We start from the raw sequence: 12,307 nt of genomic DNA, 5'->3' as shown, positions 1-12,307 counted from the left end.
AAAGCTACATTTTTTTAGAAATAAAATAGGCATACTGTCTGGTCCAGGACCCTTGTTAATATTTAAGGATGAGAGTTTAGTAAATGTATCTGATATTTTATGTGAAGATGAGTGATATAAGTATCGGATTGGAACAATTCATGAATTGAGATACGTTATTATTATGATGTGAGTATACTCTAAAAAAATAGTAAGCAAACGTGTTAGCAATTTCCTCTCCTGCACAACTTGTCTTGTCTAAGTATCTATAGTTAACAAATGATCAACATTTCTTTATGTTAGAGCCAATAGCTGCTTCAGTGTAGTAAATATATTAATATGTGTAGCATTCCTGTATCAGATCCTTGCATAGCTGTCTTAGCCTAAAAAACTACCGGTATTTTTTGTGCATTTTTTTCTTTTCGACAATATATTTTTCAAGCTTAATTGAAACTCATACTAGGAATTTTCAAGCCGAGCATTTTGTTAGAGGTAGAAATATATTGATTTCAATAAAGATAATTTCATAAAAAATATTTAGCATTGTTACAAGAGGTTTAACCAAAAGTAGAAAATCCCAATCCAACTAACCTAAAAACATTGCAATTTCGTGAAAGCTGGCAGACTTAAAATCCTTGTAGAATACATTAAACCAGAGACCTCTTCATCATCTACGAGGTAACTATTTAACATGATACATAGCGGTGGGTGAACAACTGGAGGCACTAAATAATAGTCTGCTTGTTTCATATCTGTTAAGGGCTATTGTATATCTGTCTTTAAAGTCGGGAGTATTTCCTTCTTTTTAGAAGGATTCGTATATTACGCCGATATTTAAGTCTGGTAATACTAGTCATGTCAGTAATTATCGAGGAGTTTGTATACAGTCAACCTTGCCTAAACTTTTGAATGCATTTGTAACCAAGCAATTGTCATGGCAATGCAAAAGCCTTATTATTAACAATCAACATGGTTTTCAAAAAGGTCGTTCCACTAACTTAATATGTTGAAGATTATCTATTTAATGCTTTTGGTAAGGATTCACACGTTGATGCTGTTTATACGGATTTTTCGAAGGCGTTCGACAGAGTTAATCATGCGCTTCTACTGGCAAAGCTCCAAGCTTTAGGTTTTGGATCAAATGTTATTTGTCGGCTAAGGGAGTATTTACTGGATAGATCGCAATGTATACGGCTTAATAACTTCTTATCTAGCAGCTTTTCTGTGCCATCTGGCGTTCCTCAGGGGTCACATGTGGGTCCGTTGCTTTTTACAATCTTTGTTAATGATATAGGATTATTTGAAAAAAATTGTGACTTTTTATTATTCGCGCATGGTTTAAAATTGTTTTTATCTATTGATTCTAATGTTCAATGTCAATTGTTACAGGATGACTTGCATAATCTCTATGAATGGTGCAACCTGATAATATATAATATAATAATGGCTTAAATTTAAATGTTCCGAAGTGTTATTCAAAAACTTTTGGAAGAATTCACAATCTTACATTGTGTGATTATAGTATAGGTTTCACTATTTGAAAAAGAGTAGCGGACGTTAGGGATCTCGGAGTAATTTTTGATTCTAAGTTGACATTTGTGTTTCATGCTGAAAAGTTAGTTCAGAAAGCGTATAGAAATCTAGGATTTATAACTAGATGAGGTCAAGACTTGTCATGCTTTGTCTATAAAGTTTTGTACTGTTTTTAAGTCCGTTCTAGTTTGGAGTATACTAGTTCCATATGGTCTCCACTTTATAAATCGCATATTGAAAATATTGAGAAAGTTCAAAATAAATTCTTAAGAAATTGTTCTTTTAAACTTAAGATTCCATTAGCTTATGGTTATACTGATTACAAGTCGGTCATGTCAGTTCTCTCTTTAGACCCAAGAGTTAAGGCGTAATACTTCAGACTTATCATTATTATTATTATCTTTTAAATAGGCTGAATTTTCGGGCGCAAAAATTGACTAGACTTAAAAAACTCTTCTATGCAGGTTTTGATAGTAGTTCTTATGGACAACACAATCCTGTAACTAGAATGGAACGTTCTTTCGAAAGGTATAGTCTTGACGTGCACGTTTCTTTTAGCAGTTTTAGGAGTTCTCTCAAATTAATTAGTGACTCGTGACTTTAACAGGTTTCTCTTAATTAATCTGTAACATTCATTTATGTCTTATCTAGCTTAAGTTGTATTAATATTAGTATTTTTTGTATTATTTTTTTTTAATTCGTGGATACCGTTAATAAACAAATAAATAAATAAATAAATAAACTTGTGCACGTATATAACATTTCTTTAGGTCGTACTCTATATGTGGTTTTTGTGGAGCTAAAGCAGTTTTTTTCCCACACATCTCATATGATAAGTTGAAATCACCCATAACATATAAAGTAGAATCCGGAATTTGAAGAACGAGTCCAATGCTCAAAAAAGGCAATGTAAGATTGCGCTGACGAATTGGGTGAGATATATACAGCTCCTACAATAATATTCAAATTAACAGATCCATTTGAGACAAAAACGAGTGTAATGTTAATTGGAACTTGAAGACGTTTACTAGGTATAAATTTGTGTATAGTAAATAGGAACCTTCCCCTTCTCTTGAAGACACTGGTATTGCTTTAACGGTCCTGGCGGTATATATAAAAGTCAGTGACACTAAGTTCTACATCAACCAAGTTTCTGTAAATACAATTACGTCATATTAACAGGCTGGTGAGGATTTTGTAGCACACTCAACTTTTTTTTTAAACCTTGAGTGTTTCAGTAATATGCCTAAAAACTTTTACTAGAATTTAGGCTAATTAAGCAATGGTCTTACTAAAGTACAGTACAGTAATCTAATAACAGAAATACTCGTAAAATCAGACGTAAATCCACTTTTAAGCTTAAACAAAGTGAGTATCCTGAAAACGATTGTGTCAATATGATTGGCAAATGATGGTGTATACTCCAAGGTAACTTCCAGATCCCGTACTGATAAAAACTGAGATGATCCCTTCAGAGTATGTTGAAAAAAGGATTTATTTTGTTTTTTAATAAAGCACATTAACTGGCATTTTGCAATATTTAGATCCATATCAGCTTTACACCACTGATATACTCTTTTTAGGTCTGATTGAAGTGTTGTAGAACACTAATATAACATTTGAAGTCATTAGCAAAATATAAGAATTATTCAGAGAATTGAAAACAGTTAGATATATTATTAGATTTGATCTAGCAGAAGTTTGACCAATACACAAACGGTCCGGAATCTGCGCAGATGAAAGTACGTGTTCTAGCAAAACTAATCCGGGATTCTGACTGCCTGTCAGCTGTTCTAGCAACAACAAAGTTCAGTTTGGAAATTGGTTTCAAACCACTGAAAGTAGTCCGTTGAAATTAACGTAAAGGTAGGTATATAAAAAATTCAATAAAATTCTGTGTAATTTTACATTATATATTGGGTATATAAAAATATCCTAATTTTTATTATTACGGGTTTTAAGAGAATCCAGAATGTCATCAGACTCTTCAAGTTCGGATTCAAATCATGGATTTGATTCTTATGTATCGAGTGATGATGAACTAGTAGATATCCTGTTCCAAGGCCATAAAAGACCAAAAAACAAAGGCTACCTCGAAGTTACTGTACTACTGTACAATAACCAGGAATTTGTTGAGCATTTTCGAGTTAGCAGACAAGTGGCTTAAGATGTTAGCCATAGATTTAAAGAAAGTGAATTTTTTAAGTCACAATGTGGTGGCCATGGCAAGCTATCAGCCTATGAACAAACATATTTTTTTGTGGTTTGCTGGTCATGAAGCTTCTTCATTTATAGATGTTGGAGATAGATTTGACATCACAATTAGCTGCCTTTTTTACGTTCTTAAAAAGATGATACATTTCCTAAGTAGAATGTTACTAAATAACCATCTGATCTTAAAAAGACAACTATTGGACAAGATTTCAGAGAAAATCGCTTCCCAGGGGCTATTGGGACTATTGATGGTACTCATATAAAGATTGATAAGCCTAAGAATGATCTAGATTCATATTTAAATCGAAGAAAATTTTACTCCATCCATGTCAGTTAAATAAGAAATGCCTATTTATATTTTTTACTGAGTTTTACCACTTAAACCTCTAACATTTTTTTATTAATATAATTTTGGAATATTAATATATTCCAAAAGTAAGTACTTATAAGCCTGGAGATTCTATTTTTTGACCTAAACAACTATTTTGTTCTCAACCTTTTAATATTATTTCAGATGCAAGTGGTTTGTGATCATGATTTATTGACACGAGATATTTTCGTTGGAACTCTGCTATCATGAACAGAGCCAGAATGTCTGTTCATGATAGCAGAGTTTTTAAGAATTCTCCTTTATGTGCGAAATTGGTAGAGAGGTGTCAAGATATTTATTTACTGGGAGACAGTGGCTATCCCTGTTTAAATAATCTTTTAACTCCATATAAAGATAGAGGAAACTTTACAGCCATAGAGATAAACTTTAATTTAAAGCTATCAACAAATCGATATGTCATTGAGCATTGTTTAGGCTTGCTGAAGCAAAAATGGCGACAACTGTACCATATCAAATTAAGCAAAATTGATAATATAGTGCACTTTATTCGGACCTGCTGTGTACTGCACAATTTATCTCTAATGGGAAAAAATTTAATTGCTGAAGCTGAAATAAACATAGAACTACCTTTACCAACGATGCCGGACAACATGACGATAATGAAGATATTAATGATAATAGGGATGCTGCTGACCACAGAAATGTTGTTGCTAGACAAGCTTTAAGGCAGCCTTGGCATTACAAGAATGTGAGTGGTGAATCAGCAAACTTGGCATAGGTACCCCATGAAAAATGTTTGTGTCATCTTTATTATATAATGAAGATATTATATTTACTGAAGGTCGCGAATTTCCTGGCTGTGGGTTTATAGAAGAAAACTGTTGGGACTGTTGTTTAGGAATTGATGTTTGAGTGTTTTCTTAGTTAGAAACTGTTGTTGATGGTGAAATATAAAATTGTTGGACGCCTACAAATAAAAATATTGGCTATTTAAAAAAAGTTCCTAGAGCATAGTAGTAAAATTACCATTAACATTAAGAGTATGCAATTTAAAAAATAATAGTTATTACACTTTTAATAAAATAATTACTTTTATTGAAAAATATTTAGATGTTCAAAATAAATAACACAAAACCTAACCAACAAACATATTACATAACGGTTTTGAGTTGCGAAATGTCAACGTCATGTCTTAAAAAGATGTTCTAGCATATACAAGTCCGAAACCATTAGCAACGCGGTTTCAGTCTGGTCTTAAACTAGTTTTCAACCATTCCAAATTTCCTGCTAGAACAAATCTATTAATGAATATAAGGAATAATGACGGTCCCTGATGGGACCCTTGAGGAACTCTAGAAGGCTTTATAATACTTTTAGATCTGTATTTTTTTTACAACTTGAAGTCAGTATGAATGTTAATCTGCTAGCTATTCCAATAATATGCATGAAAGCCAAATTTAGCTTAACTAAATAAATCTCAATCGTAATTATCGTACATAATACTCAGTAAGATTTAGACTAGGATTAAAAATAATGATCAATGAGGTGAGCTATATATATATTTAATGTAATATAAGTCTACGCCAGTAAGGCGTACCTATTTCTTAAAAAAAAAAATAAAAAGTCTTGATCTATATCTGAACTATGCAACAATAAGAAATAAAATAAATTAAACCTAACAAACAGCCTGTAATATATTGTGTAGAATTTAAATAAACCTGTTTAATATATATCTTACCTTTTAATAAAATTATCAGTTCCTTCTTCAATGATGCTGTCCTGTTGATTATCCATATTATCATGATTACTTCCACCACTAGAGCTTTCTGTGCTACAGACAGTACAACTTTCATTGTAATATTGGCAGGAACAGGTTCTTTGCAATTTTTTCTTTAATCTATCACTACAAGATACGGAGCTATCGTCTCCTATCGAATTATCTGCCGTGGACAGGCCACTATCACAACGTCTGTATTTATCTAAATTTTCCATTCTTTCAAGAAGGTTCTCAACGCTTTCATGTTCTTCTTTTATTTCTTAAAATGATTTTATGTAAGACAATTATTATTGAAAAATTACATTTTTGTGATTTATACAGTGCACTTCTTTAGTTTAGCTTCTAAAAGTGGATCATAAATTATAGCTACATATACTCTTTGTTAGAGCGCCTACAAAAAAAATTTAAAGCAATATAGTTCAAGAAAAAGAAATGCACTGTATACGAGTGTCTAGATGAATTCATTGTTATGTAAAATTTATCATACAAATTAAGTATTATGTGAGTTTCTACCTCCTAAAATGGCGCTATTTTTCCTTTCTAATTCTCTACCATTTCCAGTTTGACAGCTGCAGCTTTGCATTTGAATATATCGTTTTTTTAACTTATAGGAAACGGTATTCTCGGTATCGCTTTCATAGCAATTGCACATTTCACCTGCAGCATGATGGCTAAAAAAAATTAAAAAAAACTTTCTAAACCTATAAACTTCTAAAAAAAAAAATATCGATTACCTGCAGTGATAAATAAAGGCCAAAGAACTCACTGATCGCCGTCTAATTTGGGTATTATTCGATTTTTGGGGAGTACTAGAGGCACTAAATTCTGAACTGGAATATGTCGGTCCTGGATCATTGTTTTTATCAGGAGCCAAGTCGTGTGGGTCGGTTTCTGTATTTGTAGAAGTAAAATTCTAAAAAATACCCAAGATGGTTTATTGAAAGTAAATGACGGAAAATTTATCCTAAATATCTAAAAGCAGGCACGTCCTAAAATATTGTAATCAAGGGATGTTGCTCTAAACCAATATTTTCAATATTTTAAAAATTTTGCCTGTATTTCACTTTGTCTCTCCAGAATTCCAACCAATGCGTAAAAAAAATTAAAATATTTATTTTATAAAGCGAAATATAAATTTTAGGAAAAAAAACGAGAAAAAAGGCAAATATTTTCTTTAGTATTGATATTGCAAATTAAAAAAAATATATTTTTAGTAGACTAGCTAAATGAAGGTCAGTAGGAAATAAAATAATCAAGTTTGTTTTTGTGTTTTTATCGACGTTTCTATCAATGATATTATCATCCTCTGATTCTTAATATAACATATTTTTTAAATAACATTGAAATACAGTTACCTCACACAACTGCAACAACTTCTCATTAGCACTTCTTTTAGCCAATTTAAAAAATTCCTCTTGCTCAGCATTGTCGTCTTCCAAAATGTCGTGACAAGTCTCCAGAAGCAAGAAACATCTGGAACTGTCCTCAATACGCTCCCTAGTTTCCTCTAGACTTTCTCTAAAAGCCTTCATTTCGCTATTAAGCTTATTAGTGATTTCTTTTAGATGTTGTCCTTTAGGATTCTTAATGGTCCTGCATTCGTCCGTTATGTCGTTGGATTTTTCGATTTGTTTCTAATTAAAGAAATTAAAAAATAAACATTTTGGTTTATTGGTTTAAAAAATATTTTCTAGACGAAGATGATATTTCTGATTTTTTATAAATTGTATTATGTAAATAAAATTTATATATAATACGTTTTAAAAATATTTTTACGTTGTTTACTATAGTATCTGCTGGAAAGGAATTCCAATAAAATACCCCTACGCCTTGTTTTCTTAATAGAAGTCGCACCTGACAAAGCTTATTCCAAATAAGAATTGAACACACGTAAATTTTACAACTTTTTTACGACCAATAAAATCTCGCAGAATGTGCGGAATAAAAAATATTTTTATTATTCCGCGATTGGATAATGTAGCCGTCATTGCTGCACTAGGGTTTTGGTCAAAGGTGGATCACCTCTACACCTTTTTTCAATAAAAAAATACTTAGAAAATCCTATAGATGATGTAGTTATAAATTATAAAAAGAAGTAACTATTCAAAATATTTTGTATGTAGTAAATTATCGGCCAACATTATAGTTAGAATTAATATCATACTCCAACTGACAATCTCTGCTACTGAGATATTCTAATATAGGAACTTCCGAACTCTTAATTAGGATCTCTGCACGCAAGAGAACAGACTGTTTCCTTATAGAAGATATAGCGTTGAACATTCCAATTTCATGACAAAAGTTTGATGGTCTCAAACTCTTCAAACAAACACCTTTACTGTAATTTGAAATAAATTCATTGTGACTGTTAGGATAAGTATCCCAACAAAATTGATCGAAATCCTGGATATACTTAAGCCATTGTAGATGCTCTGGTTATACCGAAATCCTATATAAGTCTTCAAAGTAGTAAAGGTCGTTGATTTTTGATGTTTCAAAGAAGTGACCAGTAAAATATTCCCCACAAAAGGTTTATGTATAAAAGCGTGGCGCAAATCCTAAATTTCAAATGGAAAATAAAAGTCTAGGAAACTACAAATAAATAGAGATAGTCGCAAGTATCTTCCAAAAAATATATAAAGTCTTTTGACAGCCTCTGAGACAGTCTTAGTCTCATAATATAAATGTTTAAAGACATACAGGGAAGTTTTGTTATTTGATGCTTGAAAAACAGATCTATCTGTGTCAGAACCAATTTTTTTAATTAGAAATTAATAACAAAAGAAGAAATAATAGGCAACTAGATATTTATAGATAAAAATAACAAATTACTTTAACTCTGATGCGCAAGTTCAAACTAATACATATATTTTGACTTATTGTGGTGTCGATACTATAATGAGATACCAAAGCATCCCATATTATATCGCGCTTATTATGACTTATTCAAACGCTATTTACTATTTTAGTCGTTGCTTAATTTAGACTGATAATATAAAATTTTCGGATAAATTATGTAAAAATATAAAATTCCAAATTACATAACTTGGTAAATTTTAATATCTTGCATTATTAGGTACCTTTTTAAAGTAGATTGTAATTATAGTGTAAAATAGTATTATAATATAAAATAAAAAATTATAAATAGATAAATAACAAAAATTTAACGTTTATTTAATTGCAATAAAGTCTAGATTAAAAGCAAAATACATATACCGTAAAGAGTAAAAATCTTAAGTGATAAAAACAAATATTATATAGAAAAAAAAGCGTAAAAAATTTTAAAAAGTAGTAGATCAAACTTATATTAGGAACAAATGTTAATAACAAAATCCACTAATATAAGTTAAGAATTCTTAATTGTTATTAAAAGTATCTTTATTTTTTTTAATGTAGTACGTATATTGAATATCTTACCCATGCATTAAAGAAAAAGTCATCAAAGCTATTCGCGACCTCTTTAACACTAGTAGAATCTTCAGCAGCACATAAAAGTAAAGTTAGGCGGTTAATAGTCTCATGTCCTACTGTTTGTGTCCATTTTGATAACTAAAAATATAAAAATTAAACGTAAATAAGTATGTAAGCTAAAGTGAATATTCTAAATTAAATTTTCTATATATTACTAATTATTCAAATACGAAATATAAGCTGCTCAACAATCGAACTGGATATTTTATCAATTACCGAAATTTGCCTAAGAACATAAAATTCATCAAGTTGCGTTTTATGCTATGAGTAAATCCCGTTGATAGCAAATATTTTTTGTCGTTTTTTCCTTTTTTTCATACATTCTTATCTCTTTTAAAGAATTCGGTTTCAAAATCCTAACAATTTAGTCACATAAAAGTGCTCGTAGAGACTTTATTATTTTCATTGTTACCAATAAATATCTTAACTTTCTTAAAAATAATGGTTCTACGACGGTTAGAAACAGTGCAACTCAAGCAATTAGTAGACGTTGGCTACAGGAGGGCCTAACTCAAGAAGAAATTGCTAACCGGCTTAATGAGTCCCAAAGTGTCCTGAGTGGTGCATGGAATCGATATGTAGAGACTGAGTCTGCAGCTTACAGGCATAGTGGAGGCCGAGAACGTGCTCAAGACCGCTATATAACAGTAACCGCAAGAAAAAACCGAACATTTACGGCTTCGAGAATTAACAGCTACTTAAGGCATGCTACTGGGAGGGTAATTTCTAATCAGACTGTTAGAAGAAGATTACATGCGTCCAATTTAAGAGCCAGACGACGTGCCACACATCCACAGTTGACGGGGAAACATCGTGCATGCAGAAATTGGTGGGCAATAGAACTCAGTAATTGGAATTTTCAAAACTGAAGGACTTGTATGTTAACGATGAGTCCAGATTTCGGTTACATATGTGTGATGGTCGAATTTTGATGTAGAGGGAAAGGGGGCAGCGATACCATGAAAATTTGATATCGCCCACTACCCTTTTTGGTGGCGGTTCAGTTTGCGTTTGGGGAGGCATATGTTTCGATGGCCGCACCTATTTAGTGGTATTAAGAAATTAAACAATGAATGCTATAAGATTAGAGACATTATTATAGAGAACATAATTGTATCATTTTTTGGTGCAATAGGCGAAGAATTCGTTTTAATCGATGATAATGCGCCCCCGCACCGTGCGAGAACTTTCAATGATCGCATTGAATTTCATGGCATTACCAGAATGGACTGGCCACCACATTCACCCGACATGAATTGCATTGAACATGTATGGGCCGAAATGTCTTGAAGATTAAACCAGCTCGAACAGCCACCTCTAACCTTAGAACAACTAGCCAATCAATTACCCGAAATATGGCAAAATATTTCTCAACACTACATTAACAACTTAATAAGAACTAGGTATGCCAAACATGGTGACAGCACTAAGACGAGCCAGGGGTGGACCTACGAGGTATTAATTTTCATGACAGGACTTTGGGGCACGTTTTACAGGGTGTAATTTTATTTCAATTTTTCCTGTTGTGTGTTAAAAATTTAAATTTTTTAGGAGATATCTTTTATTTAATTTTTTTTGGTGCTATTGTAAGTGAACTTAATAGAGATTTATTTATTACATTTAATTTTGTTTTATTGTAAATCATTAGCAAACTAAAATTGCAGATTTTTATATTATTCACGTCGATTGTTGAGCAGTGTATTATAAAATTACAGTAGTAGATATAAATATGACTAAACTAATATTAAGTATAAGTAACCCTTTAAAGAAAAACGTTTTTTTATTCGCCCAAAGAAAACAGCAAAATAAAAAAAATTAGATTAGGATAATACTATACAGAAATGGAAAATATAATACGGACGAATACAGTATATGCATAAAAGAAAACAAAAAAAAATTATAAAAAAGTAAATTATAAGAACTATGTCAAAAAAAAAGAATGCCTTTAAAATACATAAAACCATTAAGATAAGACATCCTAGAAATTACTAAAGCAGAAGTAATGGCATCATTCAATAGGTATAACAGAGGACGACCAATGTAGATTCTGCAGCAATGCCACAGAAACAGCAGAACACCTGCTCTGTGAATGCCCGACCCAACTCTGCAAGAGGCTCAAGTACCTGGAAGGGGTACAACCTCAAGAAGTGGGACAACTACCTCCCAAAAATATAGCTTTGTACGGGAGAAGTCTAAGACTTTTTGAGACAAACTAAGACAAGTAGAGTTATGCACAAAATATCTCACAGGTAGCAGTGCTGAGCGGCGGATCAGCCGAAACGACTCCCTTGTCAATCTACAATGGCATCATTGGAAAAACATATTTTTCAATGAATAATGGATTAGGAGAATTCGCGAAAAATTAAAATAAGTAACAATTAAAATATTATTCACATATAATTCAAGGAGACAAAAGTCTACTAGATAATTTAAGACCAATCATCTTAAAAGCTTATCATCATAATTATAAAAATAGTTAAAAGAAAAATTTCAAGTCGAATAGCTGGATGGATATCAAGCAAAAAATAAGGCGGCATTTTAAACGCTTTTTCATATAACACTAAGCCATTATGCAAGAAATAGATAATTTCAAAATCGATCACCTATTAAAAAAATATATAAACTAAGAAATGAAACTCTACAAAAAACAAAATAAAAAAATCATAAAAAATGATGGCCCAACTAGTAAAAGCTTAACCAAAAATCAATCATAAAAATAATCTTAATAAATAGAAAAGATAATGAGCCTATAAAGTACTAAAATACAAGCTATAGAAAGAGAGAAGTAAAATATATTAATAAATATTTAGAATAAAAATGCAAATTGAAAAACAAAATAAAGTCATCGAGAGGAAAAGAAAAGGAAGAAAAAAAAGAAAAAAAACAAAACGAATAAAAAACAATAATTACAGTTGAACAGTTAAAATGTCAAAAACATTAAAAATAGTCTTCGACGAATGTGTGCTATAAAAACTAATGAACGGATCATAGACAAGTAAGCT

At 31.3% G+C, this 12,307-nt stretch overlaps 1 protein-coding gene across 9 annotated transcripts in view; it reads right to left on the bottom strand.

The window, feature by feature from the left end:
• Window positions 1–12,307, bottom strand: part of LOC126740062 (uncharacterized) — a 313,797-nt gene that overhangs the window by 6,452 nt on the left and 295,038 nt on the right. For all 9 annotated transcript variants that reach the window (XM_050445920.1, XM_050445914.1, XM_050445915.1 and 6 more), the window contains 5 exons: window positions 9,252–9,383; window positions 7,190–7,468; window positions 6,569–6,747; window positions 6,348–6,505; window positions 5,796–6,093 (listed from right to left, as the gene is read on the bottom strand). In XM_050445920.1, coding sequence (XP_050301877.1) covers window positions 5,796–6,093; window positions 6,348–6,505; window positions 6,569–6,747; window positions 7,190–7,468; window positions 9,252–9,383 — 1,046 coding nt within the window. The remainder of the gene's footprint in view (window positions 1–5,795; window positions 6,094–6,347; window positions 6,506–6,568; window positions 6,748–7,189; window positions 7,469–9,251; window positions 9,384–12,307) is intronic.

Source organism: Anthonomus grandis, chromosome 9 (genome assembly GCF_022605725.1).
Source record: "Anthonomus grandis grandis chromosome 9, icAntGran1.3, whole genome shotgun sequence".
NCBI lineage: Eukaryota > Metazoa > Arthropoda > Insecta > Coleoptera > Curculionidae > Anthonomus > Anthonomus grandis.
This window is presented reverse-complemented; position numbering and strand designations above follow the sequence as displayed.